The 27,448-nt window shown below is 47.4% G+C and overlaps 1 protein-coding gene across 12 annotated transcripts in view; it reads right to left on the bottom strand.

The window, feature by feature from the left end:
• Positions 1–27,448, bottom strand: part of CRACDL (CRACD like) — a 135,195-nt gene that overhangs the window by 23,152 nt on the left and 84,595 nt on the right. For all 12 annotated transcript variants that reach the window (XM_046662360.1, XM_046662361.1, XM_046662363.1 and 9 more), the window contains exons 3-7: positions 22,804–22,972; positions 16,308–16,443; positions 15,789–15,953; positions 9,892–10,119; positions 3,450–5,055 (exon numbers count right to left, since the gene is read on the bottom strand). In XM_046662360.1, coding sequence (XP_046518316.1) covers positions 3,450–5,055; positions 9,892–10,119; positions 15,789–15,953; positions 16,308–16,443; positions 22,804–22,972 — 2,304 coding nt within the window. The remainder of the gene's footprint in view (positions 1–3,449; positions 5,056–9,891; positions 10,120–15,788; positions 15,954–16,307; positions 16,444–22,803; positions 22,973–27,448) is intronic.

Genomic DNA, 27,448 nt, shown 5'->3' with positions numbered 1-27,448 from the left:
TATATAAATACATATTTTGGCACGATACCAAAAAATATCCTTGCATCCTACTCAAATGAACTTGAATATGCTGAAACGACTGTGTCATTACAGTAGGTGACAGTCTCTCTGAGTTCATTCCCTCCAGAAAATGTCCCCGTCATCCCAAGACAAGATGGGCCTCCATCTACACTCCCCCGTGGCATCCAGCTGCCACCTGGCTCCTCAGGCTGATAAGCTCCTTGAGGCCCTTGTGCTTTTCCTGCCTTTTGGGGCCAGCACAGTGCTGTGCGTCTGGCATAAGTACGTGAAATCTTTGTTGAAAGAATGAATGCATGAATCAGTGAGTACCAGAGCCTAGAAAAAAGGGTCAGAGAGCTGTGTGTGTCACGGTCACCAGCCCAGTCTGCAGGGAATAAGCTTGGACTGGAGGCTGAGGCTGGTTATCAGATGAGGCCCCCGGGTGAGAACAGCAGCTACTCTCCAAAACATCTAGCATGTGACCACAACCACGTAGAAAATAGATTACACACACACACAGAAAGAAGAAAGACTAGAAAGAAAGGCCAACAGGGATGACACCTAGAAAGCAGACTCATAAGTGATTGCTTTTTTCTATATACTTTCTGTATTTTAGAACTTTTCCACATGAGACTCTCTAACTCCTTTTTTCTAATTCTAATGCTGTGCACAAGAAGCTGCTTCCCAACCTGTAATTTAGACTCTGGGATGGATTGGCCCAACAGGAGGATGTGTAATGTCCTGCACAAATGAACAAGGCTGATGACCCTGGGCCATTCGCCTCCTATGGCTATTAGCCGATTAACAGGTCTCCTTGGTGTTGATGAGCACAGACACGGCACTGGGCTTCCCCAAGGTTGCCCTGTGAGGCCCAGCCCACTCGGCAAGCTGGGCTCCTCTGTTTATTGCAACAACCATCGAACCCTCCCCGGTGCCCCCACTGAAGGGTTTCTCCATGCCTTCAGAGAAGGAAGACACGGTGCGGAGGAAGATGAAGAGTGCTGGGGACAAAGCAGCTTGCATCCCCGAGGCAGAACCACATGCCCATCTGGGACACTTCAAAAACCTAACTTTATGATTCGTACCCCTAGAGCGGGGACAGGGGAGACGGCAGCCCATCTGGGAGCTCTGGGTAAAGTACCTGCCACCATAAGATAATAAACAGCAATAATTAGGCCTTTCTGGAGAACTGAGTAATACTGCTATTAAAACTTTTATTATCTGTATGTTTTACATGAATCTAATTGCCTTCAGCTGCCATAATTTGGGAGCAATGAGAATGACAATAGAAGTAATAATAATGAATTAAACCACAAGCAGACCCAGTGTCTGGGAAGGTGTAGAGGCTGCTTCACTGATGGGGTCTGACAGCACAGACCCTGAGATTCTGCTCTGTCTGCGTGAGGCTGCCCCCAGACTCCAAGGTCCTGGGTGGGACCAGGTGCAGCTCCAGCCTTTCCTGGCACTTGTCTCTCAAACACCACCACCCTTGGGAGGATCGCTTCCTAACAGACGTAGGAATTCCTCCCCTCCTCTCTGCACTGAAATGAAAATCACTACTTGTGCCCCGTAAAATAACCTACATTCTTTCACTCCAGAATTCGTCTGAATCGGTTATTTCTTGTGGCTCAGAGAATGTTAACTAAGACAGAAGAACAAGATAATTCTCTTCCACTATTTAAGAAAAGCCATCAGTAAATAAATACTATACTGTATTTTATAAATCAAAGAAAAAAAAATAAGGTCTTTAACTACAGGCCATTCCAGGCATTTGACAATGAACAAAGCATAACTCTCACAGCTTAGGCTGAGGAAGCTATAAATTATTAATGTGTCAAGCATTACCCTCTGAAGCTTCTTTTTCAGCTCTGACCATGAAGCTGAGTATCTGTCTGTTTAAGTCCCATGCATTCAGCAAGCCCTTGAGAGACATCTTCAATTCCAGGCCACAAAGGTGGATGGTGCTGATGTCAGGGTTTTATCTGCACAGAGCAACCCCCTACTCCCTGGCTCTTTCAGTGGTTTTTTGAATCACTCTACAACAGCTTCAACAACCTCGTGGAAGTTTGCAGAGCGGATCATCAGCTACAGTTGAACCTCCCCCAAAGCTCCCTCGCTGATTATCCTAATATAGCCGCGCAGCAGCCACAAAAAGTCACAGCTGAGCCAAGGGGCCCGGAGCAGGCGCGCCACCTGGGCTCTCTGGGGGCGTTTTCCTGGAACCGCCTGCATCTCTGGGTGTCACCTTAGGAACCTGAAGCACTAATATACTGCGCTTTTACTGACTCCCTAGGAGGGAGACAGAGAAGATGAGCGTTTCTTTGAACTTGACTTTATGTTGCTTTGTGTGAGCTAGTTTTTCCACTGTGTGCCCCCGTCACCTTCCTTTTAGCCTGTGGGGTCCCTAGGAGAACAACTGGGTTCTACTTCCTTTCTGTCCCACATTGCGGTGCTTAAGTGGAGTCCTGGACTTAGAGTAGCCACTTAAAATATCCTGAATGTTGTGGTGGTTTTTTTTTTTTAAGTAAAATTTACCATGGAAAATTTCTCCCTAGGGCCCTCATCACGCACACAACTCATTTGTGTAGTTTTGTTTTCCGGAACACTGATTTCCATTAATAAAAAGAAACCCTCCATGAAAGATTCTTTAGCTCCACCACAAATTACCCATTTCCAACAGATTTCTCATTTCGTCTGAAACACTATAAAAAGTGATAAATGTCAAACACATGGAAAGGTCATCTATTTTGTCTCTGCTCATTTTAAACGACAGTTGCTTTGGAAGATTCTCACCTTCTGCCCCTGTCTGAACACTGTCTCCCTTTTGGGATAGGAGTTAACGCCCACCGGCTGAGGGGCCCTCATTTTACAAAGGCTTGTGACTCCAATATACGGGATGCTTCCTGAGCGAGGCTGGGCCATGTGAGCCTAATTACTAAACGGGAGGAAATTCTTCCTGGGGGGAAAGGTTAGAAGGACCCTAAGTGATTGAGGAACCAGATGCTTCATTTATAACCAGGTAGCTTAGGCCCCGGGAGAGCTTCCATCAGTAACAGTACATAACATCCTAGGATTCTGGGGCTCACTGAGCTTCAGAGGGAAAAAATGTAAGAAGCATTTGAGTTGATCCACTGAGAAGCCCATCTCTCCTCTCAGGAAATACGCTGCAAAATGAGTTTTTACATTTTCCTGACTCCTCTGAACTAAGAAGGAATCCTGACATTTGCTTCCCCTTCTCCACTCTTTCTTCCTAACTCTTGATCAAACACATTAGCGGCACCAAGAGGAATTTTGACTTTTTCTTCCAATTCCCCTGCAACAAGCTTTCTACCCAAAGCATTTACGTGCTTCGTGGACGTCCAGCAAGATATGCCGACTAACACGATTTCCCCATGGTCCTCCCCCTCCCCGAACACCCTCAGGCCAGGCCGCCCGGCTCGGGCTCTTACCAGCTCCCCTGTGCGGTGACCTTTTCTCCGCGGTCCTGCTCTCCCTTCTGGGCTCGGGGGGCGCCGCCTTCTCCAGCTCGCCGGGGCCGCCGTCGGGGGGCGCGGGAGCGGGCGGGAGGGTGAGCGTCTGCAGCAGCGGCTTTCTGGGCAGCGGCGGTTTGGAGCTGAGCTGCTCCGAGGCCCGGGCCCTCCCCTTGCCTTGGTCGTTCGGGCACCTGGCACCTCGAGGGGTGGGGGCCGTCCCCAGCTGACATTTCTCATCTTTCGAGAGCACAGTCAGTCCTCCTTTCTCCAGCCGGATCTCGGCACTGTACCTCTTCATGCCTTTGACTTCCGGAGAGGACACATCCCTGTGTTTGAGAGAGAGAGAAGTGGACCGGAGCTTGACGGGAAAAGGGTTTCTGTCCTCCCCCGGGGGCGGCTCCGGAGCGGCGGGGCAGGGGTCTCTCGTGGCCGGTGTGGTCGCCGCATCCCGGGGGCCCGGGCCGGGCCCGGCCTGGCTGGTCGCCCTGTCCTCTGAGTCCCAGGCGCCGCACTCAGCTGGCGAGGAGGGCTTCGGAGGGTCCAGTTTTCCATCCTGGGGCTCGGGCAGTGCCTGGAGGTCGTCGAGTGCAGCCTCGCTCTTCCAGGCCATGCTGCTCCTCAGAAGGGGCAGGCGGACGGCAGAGCCCGCGGGGCCGGGGCGCTCGAGCGGCCGGGCGCTGCCCCTGCGCGGCCACCCCCTGCCCGACGACACGGAGAACTTGTGCACGCCGACCTTCCGCTCAGGCGCCACCCTTTCGGGTACCCCCTGTGGGGCCTCCACCTGCTCAGCCCTGGGGGGCTCCGGGGCTGCAGCCTCTTTGTCCAGGGAACAGGGAGGGGGCTCCTCTGCGGCGGGCGGGGTGGGAGACACGACGAGGCTCGCGGCCACTGCCGGGGCCTTGTGCTTCAAGCAGCTCTTGGGGGCGGGGGGGCTGGGGGCAGGAGCCTCGGAAGATTCCTTCTCTGCTCCCTCGGGACTGGGCACTTCCAGCATCAGCTCCATCTCCTTCTGGACATTTTGGTCCAGCTCATCCAGACCAGAGGGAGTCTCCAAGCTGGTGGCAGGGTCAGTCTCAGAAGACGTCATGTCCACCTCAGGGACGTAAGAAGACAGTTGACTCTCCACGTCTCCAGAAGCAGAAACCACCCCATCAGCTGTGTCCTCGGCTAGGGGACATGTGCTTGCAAGGGGCAGCTCCTCCCTCTGGTTTTTGCTGCTGGGATTAGGGTACAGGGAGCCTTCTGGCAGAGATAGGGACTCTGAGCAGGGGGCTGGGCCTAACTCAGGCTCAGTAACCTCTGGGGTGTCCGGGTGACTTGGGGGGTTATCCTCAGGGGGGCTCTCCTCCTCAGCACTGGCACTGAGCGCTGGGGAGTGCTGCAGGCGAGCCCGTCTTGCCCGCGGCCCCCCAGGTTGCAGCATGGTGGCTGGCCCCTCAGGTTCAGGGCCTCTGGGCAGTCCCACATCCTGCTGTCTGGAACTGGGGTTCTCTTCCGTGCTGACTTTGGGTAATGGCTTCTCATGGTCTTCCTCCTCCTCTGGGGTGCATGTCAGATCGCTCAGGGATTCGGACTGTGCTCGCTACAGAAATAAAGAGAACAAAAGATAGCATCATTACATGGAATCTTAGGAAGCCTATGACCTTCCTATTTTGTTCAAGGCTTAACGTGGTTTAAAGGAAGCAGCATGTCTAGAGCTGGCACTTAAGCGGACATTCACACACAGGTGTCTTAATGCCTTCCTTACTGGTCTATTTGGAATGCTGCCTCCCAAGTTCAGCTTTCAGCAGCACAGTGGCAGCTAAGCCCTAAAAATAAATGTTGTCTAAGGCTCTTGTGGCTGAGCCACAAAGCCAGGGGACACTGCCGTACGGAGGGGAGCAAAGGGAAGGAGACCAGCATCGGCCGGTGGCTGCCACGCTTTGTTCTCTGCACTTGTTATTTCATTTACTCCTCGAGTCGTCCCAGTGAGGGAAGGATTATTCTTCTCTCTTTGCACCTGGAGAACTGGGAGCCCAGAGAGGTCCATACCCTGGTCAGCAGAAAAGCTGGCGCTCTAGGAGCCGGTGCTGCCTCAGAGCCCATCTCCCACCTCAGTGCTCTCTCCCCCAGGGAGGTGCCCTCACAGCGAAGGCAGGCTGGTTTGCCTAAAACATGATGCATATCATGGCAAACACAATCAATAGCAAACTTCAGCTTATAGGATAAAGGTCAAAACCATAGCCTTATAGGATAAAGTCCAAACTTTTCAGTTAATTTTAAAAGTCCTACATTCTCTGGTCTTAACTTGTTTCTCCCACTCCCTGCTCAAGTCCTGCCAAGCCCCCACTACGTACGTGGCAGACTCTGGGTCTGAGTGACTGGCCGGCTCCTCTCGCCGACACCTCCAGGTTGCTCTGCGGGCACCCCCCAAGAACTGTCTCAGACTCCACTCCTACAGGAAGCCTTGCCTGTCGCTTATGGCTCTCCTTTCTCTCCTGAAGCCCTATCGGCCTGACAGTATACACTGCCTTGTGGGATCTTCCTTCTGAAAGGTCTCTGGAATTTAGATTTCATCCAACTTCCTCCTCCTTGCACACAAAGTCAGTCCCTGCTCTCTCAGGAAGGAAAGGAGACCAAGGTAATCATGAGTCCTTCAAAAGCACTATGTGAGAATGACCAACAGGTTGAGGGTGTTGAGGTTGATCTTTTTAAAAAGTTCGTGACATGAGACCTCAAGAGAGACCTAAGCTGTTGCACAGCGCAGCTCTCTCTTTCCCCTTTTGTTAGGAAACTCTCAGGGGAGTGTTTGCAATAGGTTTTCATTGTTGTTGTTTACCGTTGTTTTAACAATTTTCTAGCTGGCATCTGCTTGCTAAGAGAACACCGGATAACTGGGATGTTTGTGACAATACCTAAGCTATCTCTTGCCAAGACACACAATCCCATTCCTCTGGATTCAAAAAGGCGAAGATGTACAAAGATGTTTACAGAACAATTTTCAAAAGCTGCAGGTTCAAAAGGCGTGACTGCCCTTTTACTAACTACTACAGGAAAATCACTGATGTTGAAACCTCTTTAGGATGTAGGTCATGTTTTAAAGCTATCAGAATCTACACTACGTCAGCACAAAGCTGAGGAGCAGGCCCGGCTTGGGCACATCCCTGCTTGAGCCACTGGCAGCTACGAGGTTACAGTGGAGGCGCCAGGCAGGAAGAAGGCTGGCGTGGAGTGTGGACTCCAGAGCGGGGACTTGGATGCTGCGCTGAGGCTTTGCTGGGAACAAAGCGGCTTCTGACTCAGGCTGGGGTCTCTGGCCGGGTACAGCAGGAAGGATGTGCATGCCCACTCCATCTCCACTGCCTCCCTTCACCTCCTCCTCTGGGCCCTCACAGCAGCTTTGCACCCTGGAGCCCTCCCGAAGACACGGAAGTCAGGGACCCACTGCTCAGCCTGCACCAAGATGGAGACTGTCATGCCTGTTCAACTACCTCCTCTTGCCCGAGAGAACGCGTCTTTGGGCAGCGTCCATGTCATCTCTGGGCAGAGAACACTGCCGATGAGCAGTCCGGGGCAGAGAGGAGGCGTCAGTCTCTGTCTGAGACCTGGGACTTCCAGTTGGCAGCTCTGCCAACCATATAACCTTGGGTGAGTCATCTAATCGTGCTGCTCCAGATAAAACAGAGTTCATAGTCTTTCCTGCTCCTGGCACTGCCTGGCTTGGGATGAGGACCAGCTGGTGTGGTGAGACGTTAGTGTAAACACTATGGGCGTTCCGCTTCTACTGCCTTGGAGCCACACACAGGGCACCGTTCTGTGCCGCAGGGTAAACGGTGAGATAACAACCAGCGTTTGTCTTTGGCGTGTGTCTCTTTCCCAACCTCTGCCTTGGTGGGGCAGATGGATTCAGCCAAATGCACTCTTGAGTGTGTTTTTTCAAACTCGTAATAAATATCAGTGTAACAGCCAAGGTTTTTTGTTTTTTTTACTAGGCAAGATGGGATTTTTAAGGTAGGAAAGACCCCTCGACCATGTTTTTTCTAGAGCTCCAAAAGATTCAGAGCTTAGAGGACGTGGAGCAGAGAGCTGACACCACTGACCACAGAGCTGGAGAATGGCCAGCCGGGCCTGGACAGCCGTTCTGCCCAAAGAGAGGAAAGGACTCAGGCAGCAGCAGAAGAGACTGAAGTTGAGACTCTGAAGATGCCTGAGCCTGGGGGGTGGGTAGTGAGAGTGGGTGATGGAGAAGAAACCCCAGACATTAGAGGGGATTAGAAAGGCAGGGGAAACGTGGACCTCACTGTCCAGTGAGGCCTAAGGGACAGCACACCTCTGCAGAAGTCCACAGGGTCAGGAGGGCAGCAGAGAGGGCAGCGTGGTGGCTCTTCCTTACCCTCGGAGCAGGACGGGAAGATCTGAATGCACCTTGGTCCCAAGAGGAGCCAGGGCACCAGGAAGGTCCTCATGGTTGGGAGAGGGACCTCATGACTGAAGGGCAATGGGGGCTGTGGACACTGAAGGACAGAGGCTTCCAACTTAGAACCCAACAGTGACATGGTGACCACTGGCCAGATATCTGTGCCCAGTCAGGAAAATTCAGATGCCTCCAAAAACGTAACATATCCACGCCTGCTCCCTACCAGGAAGGGAAGGGGAAGAAGCAGGGGAAGACGTGGAGATGACAGAGTTTAAATCAAAGAATGACTGTGTTTACCCAGACTGACTAAATCACATTTTCTGTTATTCTAAAAAATGGGGTTCAAGAGCTAAGTCAAGCTCAAAACTAAAGAAGGAAAGAGGGGTACAGCTCAGTGTAGGGAGGCAGCAAGAGGGCATGCTGCATTGCCACCTGGAGTGTGAGTGGGCTTCCCTCTGCCACCAAGTCCTGGCCAGGCTGCAGCTGGTTACACACACCTGCCAGAGCAAAAGACATCCCCGTGGGAATAAAGCCCAGAGGGAGCTGGCTTTGTCCCTGCCCTGTGGCTCCACTCAGCACTAGGACAGCCAGCTCTGGAATTACTGGGCCTTTCCAAGTCCCCACAGCTCAGAGCCTTTAATTGTGAATGCACTGGATGTACAAGCATTTGCACAAGTTCCCTAGTCCCCAGCTCACACGAGGGCATGAGCCAGAAGGTAACCACAGCTCACTTCTTTCTCCAGCGTCAGTTCCCTCAAAAGTCACCCCAGGTGGCATGAGTTTACAAGGCCCCTACCACATGCCCAAAGGAAAAGCCACTCTCTCCAGGGGGTCCCTGAAATCCTGAGAGGCCCCCATCCACTGTCTCCAGCTGAAAAACCTAGTTTGTCCTGTGTGCTTCATCAGCACCCCACAATCTTGTCTCAAAAGAAGGAGGGAGAGGATGTTGGTCTGTGAGCATCCTTCTCAGCACTGTCATTTTCTGGCCAGGGTGGCCCCACACCCTGCCCCTCAGCTCCTCATTGTAGGCACCACCATACAGGGGAGAAGACAACAGCCCTATGTGGACATGTAACCCACTGGTGCTATGAAGCCACAGTCCTCCACGAGCGAGTTCTTGCCTCCCAGAACTACGAGCTGACGACTGCCACAGGCAGCACGCCCAAAGAGGGGTGAACTTGCAGGGGCCAAGCCCCATGCCACTAAGTAGGTTCTTGGCCACGGCAGGTGTCCACTCTAGTGCTGCAGCTTCTTCTGTCATTCACTCATTCATTCATTGGTTCATTCACTCATGCATTCAAAAATGTTTACTGAATGCCAGCCCTGTGACTAGCATTGCTCCAGGGGCTCGAAGTACAGCTGAGATAAGGTCTCAAAGGAGAACATAATAAACAAGCGAGTGCAGACGGTTATAGAGGTCCCTTCTGTGTGCGGCCAGTGCTGTGAAGGAAGGAAATACGGTGATGGGACACTGGGGCCACTTTCCATAGGATGGTCAGGCGAGGCTCTGTGGGGAGAGGACCTCTGAGCTGAGACCCTTAGGCTGAGAAGGGGCCAGCCAGGAGAAGAGTGTCTCTGGCAGGGATACAGCAGGTACCCGGGTCCCAGATTGGAGACAGCTTGGAGAGCTCACACAGCAGAAAGGAGGCCAGAGCGTGCTGAGTGAGAAAGAGAAGGAGAGGAAGCCTGAGAGGTAGGCAGGCCCAGGTGTCAGGCCTGGAATGCGGACTTTACACTGAGCGCAGTGGGAAGGCGGTGGACCACAGCACACAGCAGGTTCCTGATAAGGGCTGCAGAATGAACCAATGAATGAATGGAGGGGGTGTTTATGCAGGGGAGAGACCTATGTGATTCATGGTGAAAAAAACGGGCAAGCCCAGCTCCTGTAGCATGGTCCCATTGACCATAAGGGTTTCTCAAAGGGTGCCCGTGACCCTGAGCAGGGAGAGGCGGGGGTGGGTGGGAGTGGGGATTGCCAAGGCTGCCCGTCCCGCCTCTGCGTGTGGGAAGAAGCCCACTTACCGAAGACAGCCGCCTCATTTTGCTCGACCGCTGGTTGCGGGGCTTAACCAGGAGCTTGTGCTTAGCTGCAGAATTGTCCAGGCAGGAGGAGAACTCTGGGGGATAATCGAAATCAGCCACGGGTGCCAAGCTGCTGTCCGAGGTCCGGGCGGAGACGGTGGCATCACTTGCCTGTCTGGAGAAGAGCTGGTCTGGAGACACCGGCCGGGATGAGGGAACTAAAGAGACCTTCATGGGACAAGGAGCAAACACACATTAACTTCTGGATGTGAATGGGAACAGCCAGCACGTCAACTCTCTCCTTTATTGCGCCCAGCCTTCCCACGCTGTCTCTGGCCTTTACGTGAGAGGACACACTTCAAATGTGACTCTCCACAGGGAGGCTTCTCTGAAACTCCTTCAGAAAGGTAAAGTGCTGGGAGTTGTAAGTGTTGGGCCAACCCCTGGAAGCCTCTCACTCATTTCCAAGGCCACGCAGAGCGCCTGTGTCCCAGGCACCCTGAGCAGGATAACTGCCTTCACCTCACACAGCAGCTGGCCCAAGCGCTTCAGACAAGAGCTACTTTCTCTGATGAAACAGACCAGCCCGATTTCTCCAAGGTCAGAGTCAGGCTTGGTCCTGTCTCCAGAAGCCGAGAGGGTGGCCCAGGGGTGTGTTTTACAGGCTGGGGCACAGCACATGCTGAACCCCCACCCCCCCCAGCATTCCATCACTGTAGCTGCACTGGTTCATTCTAGAAGAGTTCTGTATCTTCATGTGTCCTCTTGGAGAAAGCTGGCTGTAAGTTACCACCTGTTAAGTCTCAAATATTTGACTGGTTTATAGCTCAGCAGGGAGTAATTGACAGACAGCCAAGAGGTAAAGTGTTGCCACGAGGGAAGAGGATTTGGCTAGTCAGGCAGAAGAATGCCAGTAACACCCTAAGACACCTGCCCACTGAACTTGGCAAGCTCCTCCACAGAGTGAGGTCTACGTGGGTTCTCCTGCAAAGGCATTATCGGCATAAAGTACTGGAGGGGCACCCACTGCGCACCCATGTGCAGGTTCAGCCCAGATCCAAGGAGCGAGGTGCGGAGAGAGAATTTGGGAGATGCTGGGCTTTAGTTACAACCCTGCCAGCTACAAACCAAAAAAACCTCCTCTTCCAGCACAGTGCTCAATATTAGTGTCAAGTTTACACTTTTTTCCAAAGTTTTTTATTTTCTAAATTTCTCATTGTAGTAAAATACACATAAAATTAACCAACTTAACCACTTTTAACGGTATGGTACAGTGGCATTAGATACATTCATGTTGTTGTGCAACCATTACCACCATCCGTCTCCAGAACTTTTCCTTTTGTAAAATGGAAACTCTGTACCCATTAAACCATAGCTCCCCATTCTACCTTGTCTCTATGAATTTGACTACTCTAGCTATCTCATATTAAGTGGAATCATATAGTTTCTGTCTTGTTTTGTTGGGCTTATTTCACTTAACATAATGTCCTTAAGCTTCATCCATGTTATAGCATTTGTCAGACTTTCTTTCCTTCTCAAGGCTGAATAATGTTCTGTTTATGTACATACCACAGTTTGTTTATCCATTCATCTGTCGATGTACACGTGGGTTGCTTCCATGTTTTAGCTATTGTGAATGCTGCTGCTATGAACACGGGTGTACAAATACCTCTTCAAGAACTTGCTTTCAATTCTTTCGGGTAATACCCAGCAGTGGAATTGCTGGGTCATATAGCAGTTCTATTTTTAATTTTTTGAGGAACTGTCATACTGTTTTCCATAGCAACTGCACCATTTTACATTCGCATCAACAGTGTGCAAGGGTTCCCTTTTCTCCACATCCTCACCAATACTTGTTATTTTCTGTTTTTTTGACAGTAGCCATCCTAACGGGTGGAAGTGGTGTCTTTACATTTTAATTTAAGACCATAATTTTAGGCACCTCACAATGATTTAGTAAACCCTCAGGAAATCAGTCTCCTCAGGAAGGAGGCAGCAGAAAAGACGCTGGCAGCGAGGGGCATGGGTGTGTCTTGCTCACTTTCTTTTCCACAACCCTAGAGTTCCACAGGGAGCAGATGCCCAGCAGCCTCCGCTAAACTAGAGGGGGAGCCAGAAGGACGACACTGTTAGAGAGACGGGCTCGGAGGCAGGGACTGCCTCCTGCAAGGGAACCGCCAGCGAGAGGGACATATTCTCCCTGTTAACATAAAGGTCCCTTACATTTTCTAATGCACGTAGAAAGTTTATGGCTGTCAACTGGGAGAAGACAATTACTAAAATGAGGAGAAAAGGGTTATAAGTGGACAAAATCTATTTTAGTTCTCTTGTTTTAGCTACTCAGATTCTTACGGGAATAAAGCAAGAAAAATTATTTTTAAAATAAACCACAGGACTCCTGGCCACGACTTCCCCTGTGCCTGTGGCTTTGGCTTCCACCGTTGCAGCTGAGGACTCAGGAAGTCACCTTAGGTTGGACAGGCCACACCTTCCCAGTTGGTCCTCCTTAAGGGTCACAAGCAGGATGGCTGCATTTCAAATCATACAGATTCCTTCATCTTCACCCTTGTCTAGAGGAATAATGTAGACAAACACTTGGTAAAATTTTGTTTCTTGTTTTTCTTACGGTCTGGGACTCAAGAGAACAGACAAGGTGAGCTGCTTTGCAAATGCAGTGACTCCATGAATGAGAATGATGACTTCGTTTGTGACAGTACAGGCCTTGGTCACCCCTCCATAAACCCAAAGGACATGCATTCCCTGCCTCCGCTCCACTTGGGTCCCCTGGGTTTGCAGTGCCTGAGCAGACGGTCCTGGGCTCGGGCCTGCTCCCCGGGCTGGGGGCCCTTGGCAAGGAGTTTAATTTGCCTGACACTCTGAACAACGGGCTGTCCCCATACAACCCCTGCGCTGGCTGTCACAGCTGATCTTCCTGCGGGGCACTGGAGTCTCACTCCCCGGTCTCCACCCTCATTCTGGGGCCTGGAAAGACCAGTACCCTGATGACCAGGGCAATCATGAGTTCTGTCTTTGCTCAGTAAAGCAACTAGGTGAGGTGGGTGGGGTTCAAGGGGAGGAAGACAGCACAGGAAAGCCAACCTGCATTTTCCTCAGCGGGATGGCAGCATCGGAGCATTCCATTTGCATTGCTTGCTCCCAGTCACCTACTTTTTCCTGAGATCTGTACTTATGGATGATTCTGGAAGTGGATGATTTAAAAGTCTAACAGGTGGCCCTTTGTTGGAGGAACGTGGCTCAAAAGGCCCTGAGGAAATGGTCTGGGGTTCAGAGGCTTTCTGGAGGTGACCCTGAGTGACAGCTGCTTGACAATGTTTGCCCTCAAAAAGAGGGGCTCAGCCCCTGAGGAGTGGCCAGCAGACAGGCAGCAGAGGTGGTGGGCCGGTCCAGGGAAGGGGAGCCTGGGGACCCAAGTTCCTGTGGCATTTGCTTTGAGGGATGCGAGGCACCGACCCACCCCATCTCATTAAACCCTCTCCAAACCCTCTGAGGACAGATTCCTAGAGGTGACAAAACCTGCCCAGAGCCTCGCCACAGCCATGGGTGCGTCTCCTCCTTCAGCCCAGAGCTGTGCTGTCTCCACTTGTCACCTTCCCTCAGCAGCTGGATCAAAAGAGACCTGCCAGTCTGCTACCCTCTACCCAGCGTTTCCTACCTGCTGGCAGGAAACCAAGAATATGAGGAGTTAGATGTAATTTACCTTAAAAATCACCAGTTTCATCAGTTTTTACCTCATGTGGTAATGAAAAAAAAAATTCCGTGCTATTTCCTGAAAAACTCATTCTGTCAGGAAATATCACCTTGGCAGTGTCATCGAGTATTTGTTACTGAAAATCTTTTTTTCACAATATTCTTCATTAAGTTTCTCTGTCAAGTATGTGAGGTTGTGTAAGGTGTCACAACAAGAAAAAAATAAACAGCCCACAATCCTGTCCTTTTGGGATTTAAGGCACCATTATATCAAATTCCATGTGTTATGTAAACACATTTTAAAGAGTGCATTGTTTTCCCTCTCAATGGCCCACTATGCCCCCAAAATTTCAGGGCACCAAACACAATCACTGTGTCTTAAAAACCATGGTGATAAAGATTACCTACTTTTTTTAAGTCTTAAAGGCTCAAATTTTGGTTTCCTATGAAGTTAGTGAATTGTTCATATTACCCAATAACTGATTAAATCTCAGAACATTTTTTGTTAGGTAACATCACCACCGCAGGAGGAATGTTGAGGAGGACGAGGTCAGCCCTGCCCAGGAGGCACGGCTCCCACTCAGCTAACTGCGGAATTTGAACATCACGGGGCGTTGTGGGCTTGGAGCCAGGCTCACTCCTTACCAAAAGGAGTTAGGAACTACCTGTTCCTCGGTACTGTCTGTCCCGGCTAAACACAGAGAATTACGATGCTGCGAGAGTCAGAGAACTGTGGGCTGGAATGAGGGTGGGTCAGTCCACGAGGGCTCATGAGAGACATCTCCCCACCACATGGCCCCAAAACATACAAAGTCACATCTGGTCCTGAGGCTGCACATCTGAGGGTGTAGACAAGGAGGTGCCTGTCACCTGGTCGTTACACCTTAGGCAGCCATGATCCCGTCAACTTTACCCTCCAGTATTTTACGGTGTTAAGGGGTGCAGGGTTGGTTCAGAGTCCAGGAAATGGGCCAAACCATCCTCCTTGTCCTCTTCCTTCTCCTCGAGGTGGGAGAGCAGGTGTGGGTAGCCCACTGTCCTAAGACCCTGCTCGTGGTTCACTTAGAGCAGGACCCTGGAGAGAACAATTCTCTAACCAGCTCTGTGTGAACCCCACCCTGGGGCTTATGTACACTCAGCCCCACCACTGCCCTTCCCCTGCATTTCACCAGTGATGCTCTGGGAACCCAAACCTCCACCCAAAACAGGTAACTATTCCTTCCCCTGCCTCTGCAGTGGGGCTTCTGGACGTCCAAGTTGCAGTCCTACTGATCGTTTCAGAGCAGCATAGAATTGGCGAGATGGCGATTCACAATGAAGCCCCCAAGACTCCACCGTGAATGGCCCTCGACCAGGGACCAAGTGACTGCTCCAAGGACACACAGGGCAGGTGTGTGTATAAAAATGGACTCCGGCTTTTATTTGTTTTTCAATTGTCAGCATAACACGGGTAACTCCAAGTCTATCCAGCAACAGCAAGGTTTGTCTACAAGGGAAAAGTGATCATTTATGTACAAATACATTGTATGGGTTTAAAATGGCAGCACCACGAGTGGGCTATGCTGTTTATACGTGAGAAAGCTTAATTCCTCCTCGTAGATTCTAATGGGGGAGGGTGGTATCTGAGACGAGTGCTCCTGCCCTGCTGAGGTCATAAATAGCTCTCCTGCTAGTCATACTTACCCTGTTGCCCTGATGCCCAGCACCATGCCTCATATTTCTACCCCTAACCTGACAGGTTTTCACAGTCCCACACTCCAATATGGGAGCCTGGATTAAGTCATGTATGTGTACCACTCTCTTCTCCCTCTGGCTAAATGTCATGACAATAGAAAAGAGGCACAAAGGTGTTTCCCTTTTTTTAGATGAGATGCCCACTCTGGTCATCTGCTCAGACAGGAAAAACGAGGTACAGGGTTGATGATATCAGACCTATAACCATCATGAAAAATGTTACCCAGACAGTATTTCCTACAAGTCCTGCATTTCTGCTCAAAGAATGAAAACAAACACAGCCCAAGGACTGACTGTGGTTCCAGTGACCTGGTCTGGGATTCCTCCCGGCCACACCGAGCACGTCCACACCCACCCATGGGAATCTTAGGGGAACACACAGGGGCCACCAGAGCCCTGGGTGCCCTCTGTGGTGGGTGCTGACGGAGACGAGGCGAGGCGCAGGCTGCACTTGCCTTTATGGTTGTGCCGGGACCCATGTCAGGCAGCAGGGACATCTCTGGGGGGCTCCTGGGCAGACCGTCGTCCTCAGAGCTCATGCCGGCATCATCTCCTCGCTTGGCAGGAAGGCCCCCTGGAGGAGGTGGCGGCCCCATTTTCACATTACACTGTATTTTTAACTAGATTGGAATAAAGAACATTAGCTCATGTTTTCATCAGCGACTTTTATCAACAAATCCTCCTGCTCCAACTCATGCATTCAGGAGATATTTTCAAGGCCCTGGCCCGATGCAGAGACTGAACTGAAAGAAAATCTGCCACCAGCTCTCTTGCCGTTATCTTGAAAATGAGCGGTTCTAACTTAGAATGTGTCAAGACCTGGCTGTGACTAACTCAGTGCGTCCTGGGATAGTTGCGATGTGAGTGCAATTATACTTTAAAACATATCAAACTAAGCGAGCAGAAATCATTTAAAAACTTCTCCATTCACGTTTGACATACATATCAAGTGACGCTGCCCTGGAAGCATTTACCTGCAGAGCTTTGATCCGGTCACACACATTTTCTTGGGAAAACACCCGCACAGGCCGAGCGGGGTCCTGTCCCGACTCAGGAATGAAAATACTGTCATGTGAGAGGGCTCGGCTGCCCAGCGCGCCCCTCGACTCCCTAGGAAGAAAGAGGCACAGTGAAACTCTGCTCAACTCCACCTCTCACCGGGGTGCTCGGGACGAACAACGGGGATGTGGGTTAATGGGATATCATGCAACAAGCCTTCCGTTACGTTCAGTTTTTAACTGCTTCTGACTTCAGTTTACGTCCACTCTGTCAAGTACCACAGTTAACTATTAGGAGCACTGTAGAGATAGGAATTTTCCTGACACATCTGAAGGTTGTGTGAATTCTTTTCATTAATGGAAAAACCAAGGTCTGATGAGGTGTGTGGTCCAAGACAACAGGCCTGCAGAAAGGAAGGGCTGGCAGGAGGCCTTTGCTGGCTGGTGGGGTTGTGCAGAAGACTGTCATGGGTGCCCAGGACAGTGAGGTCATTCTGTGGGCAAACATGCAGCCCCTGGGTGGGCTGGAGGCTGTGTCTGCACAGCATGCTGAGGGCTGCCAGATGGAGGCATGTTCCCAAGGTGGCCCAAAACACACATCCACGGCAGGGTTGGAAATGAGGGTTCCAAGTCTGCAAAGCCACTCCCTCCTTTTATGACTGGACGTGATCTGTGCAATCCAACCTTCGTGCCTGGGTCAGGGAGGGTAGGCGGCAGGCCCTTCTGTCATCACCAGCCCAGCCCCTTCCCCAGCCCCAAGCTCAAGGCTCCAATTTGAAACTGAACCCACAGGACATTCACAAAATGTCCTAAGAGGACTGTGAGTTAGCTGTCAGATTTTCCTAGCAGTGGTAGCTGCCTGAACAATAGGTGGAAGGAGATGACTGAGACCTGATGATGAAGGAAGGAAAGCCTGCCCCCAAAGACACTGGATATCTCGTGTGCCACAACCCTCCCCCCGACCCTGCTCCGGGCATCCTGTCCTCTGGGAGGTATTAGGCACTGTTAGGTGGGGCCCTGCTCCACAGCAGATTGAACTGTGTTGGTTAGTGATGCTTTCTGACTTCTTTCTAGCCTGCAATAGCAAGTTTGCAAGTGGGAACCCAGGCCTCCCAGAAGGGTGTGTCCTCACATTTCTGAGAGGGAGTCAAGCCAAGTGAAAGAACCAGGCAGGCCCTCCCTGCCAATGGCAGCTCTTGTCAGAAAGATCCCACCACACCTGGGGTTCCCTCCTACGGTGGGCAGCCCCTGGCCACACCCTCTGGAAACCACGACCACTGCCCAAGCACTGCCACTGTGGGTGTCACCATGAGTTGAGATAGCATGAAAAACCTCCACAAAAATACACTGGCAAGACCACAGAATGCCATACGCGCAAGGCCATTCACTACAGCAACATTTATAGAAGCAAAAGCCTGGAAACAACCCGCATGTCCTCAGAGGGTGTCTGAATAAACTAAGGAACATCAAATAATGGAGACTCTGCAGCTGACCAGATGGGTGAGGAGGATCTCTGTAAACTGTATCCAGGCAGCAGCAAACCATACTAAGTAAAAAATAATGAAAGAAGGAGGGCAGAACAGTGTTCATGGTGTGTTGGCTCTGTGTGGGGAAGGGGGGTATGGATATATGTGAAATCTGAGAACAGATGTGTGTGTTGGCTTATATTCTTAAAAACAAAAATAGAAGGATCAGTAACGAATGAAAACGGTTTCCTGTAGGGGGAAGGACAGAACAAGACAGGGAGACAGGGTGCCAAGGTACCTATTTACCTTTACAATTTTGTCTTTGAAACTATGTAAATATTTTACGTAGTTAGAAGGCAAAATCAAACAAAAAGGGAAATAAAACAATTTCTAAAACTAGAGAACAAACAGAAACAAACAAGCCTAATTTTACATCAGGTTGTTGGCATCACCACACAGAGAAAAAAATGATTTCAAGTGACTTTAACTCGACATTCAAGCGACTTTTGACTCTACATCCATAATAGGATAAATTCTAAGAACAAAAAGACACATAAACCGTACTCAATAATCCTGTTAGTAGTAATAGCGACAAAAATAAAAATTAAATTGCACTCGGTAGTCTTATTAGTAGCAATATTTATTTTAAAAAAACAGTGCAGAACAATCTTCATAGTATGTAACCTCTGTGTGGGAAAGGGGGTAATGAAACTATTATAAAGAAAATAATTTTGTTAATATCATTAGGAACTAAAATTTCCAGTGTAAGACAAAAGTGAATTCAAACAAAAAAATCAAATAAGTAAAAATTTTGTCTTATTAAATCTGAACTGGAAATATCAGTGAATTAATGACATTTCTTTCTTAAAAAAGAAAACATATTTCCTAGCTATTTCTACTGGAAAGGTCTAGAAGCAATAACAGCCAATTAGCATTCACCTCTGGCAGCCAGACTGTGGTTTCTGAAAACCATTTCATACAAAAAGGATCCAGGAACCTGTGAAGAAATTGCTGATTACAGTTCTAGGCCAGGATATGTGGGGCAAAATAAACCTGAGATTTCTCATTGTGCAAGTTTTCAACGACAAATGGGGTCATGTCAGAAGAACCCAGGAGCTAATTTGAAGTGACTCCCAATAGCATAAGATGGGACAGTGTGAGCATAAAAATGAATAAAGACTATTACAGGTTAAAGCAAATACATAAAAATCCATGCATTCATAATGATATTCAAGAAAAAAGAAAAAAAAAAACAACAGTCATTGGTCAGTACTGGAAGTTGCTAGGGTACCAGGTCACTACTCTGAAAGCAGACTGATAAAAGAAGAACCAAGAATTATCCTGCCTTTCCTGTACAAAATGTATTTCAGAGCCACCAAGGAGTTGATGAAGGAAAGGTCTTCTTCATAGAAGAATTCCAGCTAGCACATGCAGAGTGGATGACAGAAATAGAAAAAACACATTTTGCAATGAAATAAGGGATCTAGGCAATGATCATCGGCAGGTGTTAAATCATTAGGTGAAGGCTGGTGGAGGGATCACACTGAGAGAGACCCCCTGAATCCACTGCTCAGTCTTAGTGTCAGTAGAAGTGGGACAACCAGAAAGCATGCGTCTCGTGATGCGATGTGACCATAAGTATCCAGCACCATCTTGAACCTAAATCTAATTAATATCTAGATCCATCTTCCGTTCTACAAGAAATTCAAGGAATACAGGCATGAGTTCAGTCATACTAAGAGAAAGCAAATCCAGAATATGGGATATTCTGCAAAGCAAATGACCCTGTTCTTCCATCAGATCAAGGACATGAAACACAGCGGAGGGGATCGTTATAGATTAGGAGACTCAAGAAGCATAACCACACAGACACAATAAGTGGGCATCAACTCTTTAAACCCACAAGATCCCGTGTGGTTTCCCAGCATTAATGTACTTGGCAAATGGAACTCTTTTGCCCATGGTGATGGACGAGAAGTTGGCGCAGAGACTAGAAGGCACACAGACTCTCAAAGAGGCGAAAGAATGCCTTTAAGATCTTATCTTTTTTATGGTCAATTAATTTATGAGAAAGGAGCCAAGAAAATACAATGGAGAAAGGAAAGTCTCTTTAATAAACAGTGCTGGGAAAACTGGACAGCCACGTGCAAAAGAATGGAACTGGACCACTATTTCACACCATACACAAAAATCAAAATGGATTAAATACTTGAATGTAAGACCTGAAACTATAAAACTCCTAGAAGAAAACATGGGGTGTAAGCTCTTTGACATTGGTCTTGGCAATGATTTTTTGATTTGACACCAAAAGCAAAGGCAACAAAAGCAAAAATGAGCAGGTGGGATGGCATCAAACTAAAAAGCTTCTGCACAGCAAAGGAAACCATCAACAAAATGAAAATGCAACCTAAAAAATAGGAGACAATGTTTGAAAATCACATATCTGTTAAGGGGTTAATATCCAAAATATATAAAGAACTCATACAACTCAATAGCAAAAAAACCCAAACAATCCTGTTAAAAAACGAGCCGAGGATCTAAAGAGACATTTTTCCAAAGAAGACATACAGATGGCCAACAGGTACATGGAAAGGTGCTCAGCATCGCTAATCATCAGGGAAATGCAAATCAAAACCACAATGAGATATCACCTCACACATGTTAGAATGACTACTATCAAAAAGACAAGAAATAACAAATGTTGGCAAGGATGTGGAGAAAAGGGAAGCCTCGTATACTGTTGATAGGAATGTAAGCTGGTGCAGTCACTATGGAGGTTCCTCAAAAAATTAAAAACAGAACTACGTATGATCCAGTAATCCCCCTTTGCGGTATATGTCCAAAGGAAATGAAAACAGGACCTCAAAGAGCTATCTGCACCCTCATGTTCGTTGCAGCATTATTCACAATAGCCAAGATAGGCAAACAACCTAAGTGTTCATCAGTGGATGAATGGATAAAGAAATATGGTGTATATATATATATATATACACGACAGACTATTATTTAGTCATGAGAAAGGAGGACATCCTGCTATTTGCCACAACATGGGTACACCTTGAGGGGAATGCTAAGTGAGATAACATCAGACAGAGAAAGACAAATACTATATGATCTCACTTACATGTGGAATCTAAAAAAGCCAAATTCACAGGAATAGAAAATAGAGAGGCGGCTGCCAGGAGCTAGGGAGCTGGGGGAAATGGGGAGATGCTGGTCAAAGGGTACGAATTTCCAGTTATCAGATGAATAAGTTCTAGGGATCTATAGCACAATTTGTATAACACAGTTATTCTAGTTAATGACACTATATTACATACTTGAAAATTGTTAAGAGAGTAGATCTTAAATATTACCACCAAAAATAGAAAGAGTAATTAGTTGACATGATGCAGGTGTTAGCTAACGCTATGGTGGTAATTATTTTGCAATATATATGTGTATTAAATCAACACATTGTACACCTTAAACTTCCACAATGTTATATGCCAATTTTATCTCAATGAAGTTGGGAAAAAAAGAGAAAAATCTTGCTTCATCCTCTGTGCTGCTCTCTAAAAACATTATTTGCACTTCTGGGGCCTCATCATACCCCACTCCTAAGCTTCCTTTCCTAGCATCACTCCAGCAACCTTGACCAGTAACTGAGGACTGGGCCCCTGCTAGGTGCTGGGACTATGAAGGTGAAAAGAACACTGTCCCCACTTTCCACGTGCTCTGGTGATAGAGAGGAGACAGACAAGCGGACAGGTCATTTTCCCCAGCTTATTCCCCCTGCTGCGCCCCTGTTCTGTAGTTGGAGGGCCACTGTGTGCTCTGGTCAGAGATGAGGGGGAGTGTTATGGCTTCCCTGGGGCTAGCCCAGTGAAGACATTTAATAATTAGCAATATTATCACGATAATGTCTTGTTCCCCAAGAGTCAAGCACACTGCCTAAAAGAGGCACGGACAGTCCTTCCTTTCTGTGCTTCATAAGGTGCAACGTGCATCCATCCTGCTCCCTGCCAGCACCAGAAAAAAAAACCAGCAAAACCTCGAATCTTTCCTCTCCAGTCGTTTGGCGCCACCAAGTGGTCAGCGTAATTTCTACTCCTTTGAAAATAGGCAAGGAGACCGGTGAGAAGGAGGGAGGGGACAGACACCATCACTGGGATGCTGAAGCCCGTGACCCCCTCTCAGCGTGGTCTGCTCCTCGATCCGGAGGGTCATTATGCCTTTGTAAGAACTTTATACTCAAATCAAGGGGCCAATGTTGTTTAAAAGAAAATATAAGAGCTGTCATGGCAACAAATACGTTTTTTCCCCTTTTAATCACAGAAATAACTGCTGGGATAACTGAAGCATATGGATTGTAACCATATTTTGATGGAGTGCAAGTTACAAACATAAGGATTTCTTCACTAGACATCCCCAAATTTTCATCCCTATTGGGTCTGTTCTTCCTGACAATATTTTTGGATGATTTTTCTAAGACTGAACAGCAGGAAGCCTTCCACCTCACCCCCCTCTCTCTAATGGAAAACCGTCACATTCAATTACTCAAAGTTCAGGTTTAGAGACATGTATCTTTCTAGTATAGTATCCAGGTCCTCAAAAGAGTTTTATGTCAAATTAAGTGAGGGATTACATCCTAATCTGGCCACTTTTGGCCACAGGACACTGCGCAAGTTCTCCACAATTTCTCTAAAGCTTGGTTTGCTCATGTATAAAATGGTCTGTCTCACCTCCTCTCCCACAGTCATCGTAAACTTGTCATACATCCAGCACCTGGGACACAGCAGGTATCTGAAAAAGTCGACCCCCCGCCCAACCGTCTCCATCCCTACGTATGAAAGGACAAAAAACACAACTTCTGTGCAAGAACTTCCAACAGAATTACCTAGGAGGAAAGTAGGCTCAGAAATCCAGCGAGTCACCAAGACAACAAGACAGAGTATTGGGGTTCCCCTGTGCCCCCTCCCGCTTACTGGGGCGCACCAGCCTGAAGGATGGAAAAGGCAACTTACTCGAGCTCATCCTCTGAGTCATAGCCCACAGGCCCCGACTCGAGGGCAACGACCTCACTTTTCGCCTGACTCTGTTTCCAGGCGCTACTTCCTGTGGACGAAGGCGATTCCTTTCTCTTCTTCTTCCCAAAGAACTTCTTAAAAGTTTTGAATTTGGATTTTTTCTTTCCTAGGCAGAAAGAAAGCACATGAGCTCTTACCAAGTGTGAGATGTGCACGAGAAGGAGAGAAAGGGAGATTTCTGTCCATGCACCAATTATTCACTCCCCAAGTCCTTTTACCACACAAAAGTACATGAAGTACAGTGTTCCACTTCTGCACAACTGAAAACCAATCTTGATTTCTGTTTATTTTGAGCATCTAATAAAAGAGCCAAGAAAGCTTTGGAGCATGATCACAGAATCAACCACAAGCAACTCTCCTCTCACTTGAGATTGTTTTTTTTTAAACAGGTCTTTTACCCCTTTGGTTAAATTTATTCCTAAATAATTTACTGGTTTTGATGCAACCACTTTTCCTCTTCTTTTTTTGCTGAGGAAGATATGACCCTGAGCTAACATTTGTTGCCAATCTTTCTCTTTTTGTATGTGAGCCACCATGACAGCATGGCCACTGACAGATGAGTAGTGTAGGTCTGCGCCCGGGAACTAAGCTCAGGTCACTGAAGCAGAGTGTGCCAAACATAACCACTAGGCCACTGGGGCTGGCCCCTTATTTCTATTGTACATTTGTTTTGCCCATTCTTGAATTCATTCATACGCTGTATGAATGGAATCAGACAGTACACACTCTGGTGTCTGGTTTCTGTCACTCCACATGCTGCTTTGGAGATTTTTGTGATGATGCATGTCTTAGTATGCATTCTTCTTTCTTAAATTGCTGAGTAACATCCCAATGTATAAATGAAATCAAGTTTTAGTCTCTAAAATATATCTAGTCAAAAGCAAAAAGTCCTGAGGAGGTAAAGGCCATGTATAACCCAAATCACTTTTCAAAATAAGCTTCCAGTGCTCCATTTAGCATGGACATGAGCACCAAGGACAATCAGAGGAGGCCCAGCCTCCGGGGCAAGAGGAGCTCGGGAGTGCCGAACGCCATGATGTACAACTATCTACTGGGGGGCTTTAGGGAGAAAGAAAAAAAACAAAAAACATTCTGTGATCTCTGATGTCTCCTTCATTCTCATCCACAAATTCTACCCTATCCAGGTCCCGTGATTTCACACTAGCAGCTCAGCAATCTGTTTCTTTCCTTCCAAATATTTATGAGAACTAACAATAGAAGGATGCAACATCAGAGCTTACCAGGATGCTGTCTAATATGTCCTGAGAATTTGCTGAAACAATTTATTAGTTTTATAAGTAAATGATTTCTTTTTTTTGAGGAAGATTAGCCCTGAGCTAACTGTTGCCAGTCCTCCTCTTTTTGCTGAGGAAGACTGGCCCTGAGCTAACATCCGTGCCCACCTTCCTCTACTTTATATGTGGGGCGCCTACCACAGCATGGCTTGATGAGCAGTGCCATGTCCGCACCCGGGATCCGAACTGGCGAACCCTGGGCCGCCAAAGCATAATATGCAAGCTTAACCGCTGCGCCACCAGGCTGGCCCTAAGTAAATGATTTTGTAATCTGCGTTCCTTTAAAAAAATCCAGATCTTTAGATTTTGTTTACATGGATGCCCCCTGGGAAGTTTACATGATGTTGCCTTAATGTGGAGAATTACTTGGGATTACTCTCGTTGGAGCTCCTACATTACCTCAGGTGGAGCAAATCCCTCCCCAAAGGGAAATTAGTGCTACAGTCAAGTTTCCTTACCCTTATAATCAGGAGATGTTTATGTTGTTAACTGATGCTTCGAAAAGAGAGTTTCTTATTTGGAAAGGCACCCTGTGGACAGCAGCACAGAACCCTGCCCGGCCCTTTCGTGCCATCCTCTCACCTGTCAGCGCTCTATCACACAATGCTCCACTGCTATTCACAGGGGTTTTCACGGCCAATTTTTTTGGAAGTGAGCGGCCAGATCTTTCTTCCTCCTGGTCTATTTTTAGTCTGGAGGCTCAATGAAAACTGTCCACCATGGGTGACCCTGCTGGGATTTGAAATACCAGTGGCACAGCTTTCAGCATCACAGGAACACACAGCTGCCACAGAGTGACAACCCACAGATGGATGCTGTGGTTCCCTGACCGGGAAACAAACCTGGGCCACGGTGGTGAGAGCCCCGAATCTTTGCCGCCAGAGGCCCAGGGCTGGCTGGCTAACGGTCTCTATTGAACGTTTCTTTTTTATTGTCTTAATTTCTGTTCTTATTCTTTCCTTCCTCCTACTTTCTTCAGGTTACTTTGCTATCTTTTTAAACTTCTTGAGATGAATACTGGCTTATTAATTTTTAGGCTTTTTGTTTTTACAATATACCCATTCTAGGCAATATATTTCTTTCTAAATCTGTTTTAGCTGTGTCTACATGTTTTGATGTCTAACATTTTCATTATTCTTTGATCTAAAATATTTTCTAATTTCCATTATGCTATCTTCTTAGACCTATAGATTATTTAAGAAAGTATGTCAATTTCCAAGCCCTTGAGGATTTTCTTACTATCTCTCTGCTATTCATTTCTAGCTTCAGTGCATTGTGGTCAGAGAATATACTCTGTATGATATGAATCCTTTCAAATTTGTTGAGACTTGCTTTATGGCTCACCATAAATTTGCAAATGTTCCTAGTGTGCTTAAAAATAATGTGTTTTCTTCAATGTGCTACATATGTTAAAAAGGACCAGGCCTTTTCCTTTTTAATTGTGTTGTCCAAATTCTTTCTCTTTAATTTTCTAATACACTTATTCTATCAATTACTGATAGAGATGTATTAAAAATAACCTACTCTGATTGCAGACTTTATTTAACTGACAATTTCCACTCTATAGCTTTTGACATTATGTTGGTGCATAGAAAGGTAAAATTACTATCTTGCTGGGAAATTGAACCTTTTGTGAAATGGCCCGCTTTATTTTTAGTAACACTTTCCGCCTTAAATTTTATTTTGACTGTTATTAATACAGCTTTGCCAGCTTCCTTTTGTCCAGTGTTTGCAACGTATGTGTTTTCTATCTTTTTTTACCTTCAACTTTTCCTAACTCTTACATTTAAGAGATTTAGAGTTTTAAAAATCCAATTGATGATCTTTAACTTCTGGCTGGAACAATTAACGTAATTTGTCCACTTACATTTACTGTAATTACTGATATGTTTTTATTAAAAAACAGGTTGGCCATCTGTTGCCCACAGCAGCAAAGGGCAAGAAATGACAGGTACCGCCAAGGCTACTTGGTTGTTTAAGCAATCAAAGTTTATTGATAAAGGGAGACAGAACAAGGAGCAGGGATAAAGGGGAACAGCAAATCGGTACTTACAACATCCACACCACAGTCAGCGGGGGAAGTCCCAACAGTTTGTACGGCAGGTAGGATGCTGATTGTCCAGGTCTGCGGCCAAGCGTCCTTTCCTCAGTGAGACTTCCAATTATTCTATGCCTGTGACTCCCTTTTATCCTAAGGTTTCTGTGGGTTCTGACTCAGGATTTCAGACATTTGGATATTTTGAGTTATTTCTTCTTGTTCCCACGGATGGGGTGTTTTTATCTTTTTTGTTCCCACGGATGGGATGTTTCTCAAGTCCTGTCAGGTGCCCATCGAGGTGGCCAACCCAGACAATGAACAAGATGCAGGACATATTTTTTGTAACTTGTGCCTTAGAGTCAAGGCCAAAGTGGCCATCTTTGGCCCTGAGCCCAGACACATTCCTTTGTGTGGAGCCCAGGCCCAGTATCCTTGGAAGGTGGTGGTGGGGGGAGGGGGTCAATGAACTCTGTACACCAACTTACGTGTTTTTTCTTAATCTCCTTCCTTGCTGTCTTTTGGATTAACTGACTTTTTTTTTTTTTTTAAAGATTGGCATCTGAGCTAACAATTGTTGCCAATCTTCTTATTTTCTCCCCCTGTTTTTTCTCCCTAAATCCCCCCAGTACATAGTTGCACATTTCAGTTGTGGGTCCTTTTAGGTGTGGCATGTGGGACACCGCCTCAACATGTCCGTGCCCAGGATCCAAACCCATGAAACCCTGGGGTGCCAAAGCGGAACGCACGAACTTAACCACTCAGCCACGGGGCTGGCCCCTGGATTAAGAGACTTTTGAAAATTATTCCATTTCTTCTCACTTCTAGTTTGTAAGCTTTACCTTTAATCTCTGATCTTTCAGTGGTTACCCTAGAAATTATACTACTATTATGGGACAAAACAAGGAACTTAGAATACTTCAATCCTATTATGCTCTATTTTTTCATTCCAATCTTGAAAAAACCCAAAAGGTATTATTCCATGATCATCCAGGTGTATCTGCTTGTTTCTCATTTTCTTTGCTCATCATTCTTCCTTGTGTTCCAGACTTTCACCCAGGACAATTTTCCTTCTGCCTGAAGGCAGATTCCTTCAGAATATGAAGGTCTATTGGTGACAAATTCAGGTTTTGTTTGTCTGAAAATGCCTTTATTTCTCCTTCATTCCTGAAATACATTTTTCCTAGGTATAATGTTGTAGATTGGCAGTTGTGTTTTCTAAGTTATTCTTTTAATAACACTGAAGATGTTA

This window comes from Equus quagga, chromosome 5 (genome assembly GCF_021613505.1).
Source record: "Equus quagga isolate Etosha38 chromosome 5, UCLA_HA_Equagga_1.0, whole genome shotgun sequence".
Lineage (NCBI taxonomy): Eukaryota > Metazoa > Chordata > Mammalia > Perissodactyla > Equidae > Equus > Equus quagga.
Note: the sequence above shows the minus strand (reverse complement) of the source record. Positions and strands in the feature narration are given on the sequence as shown.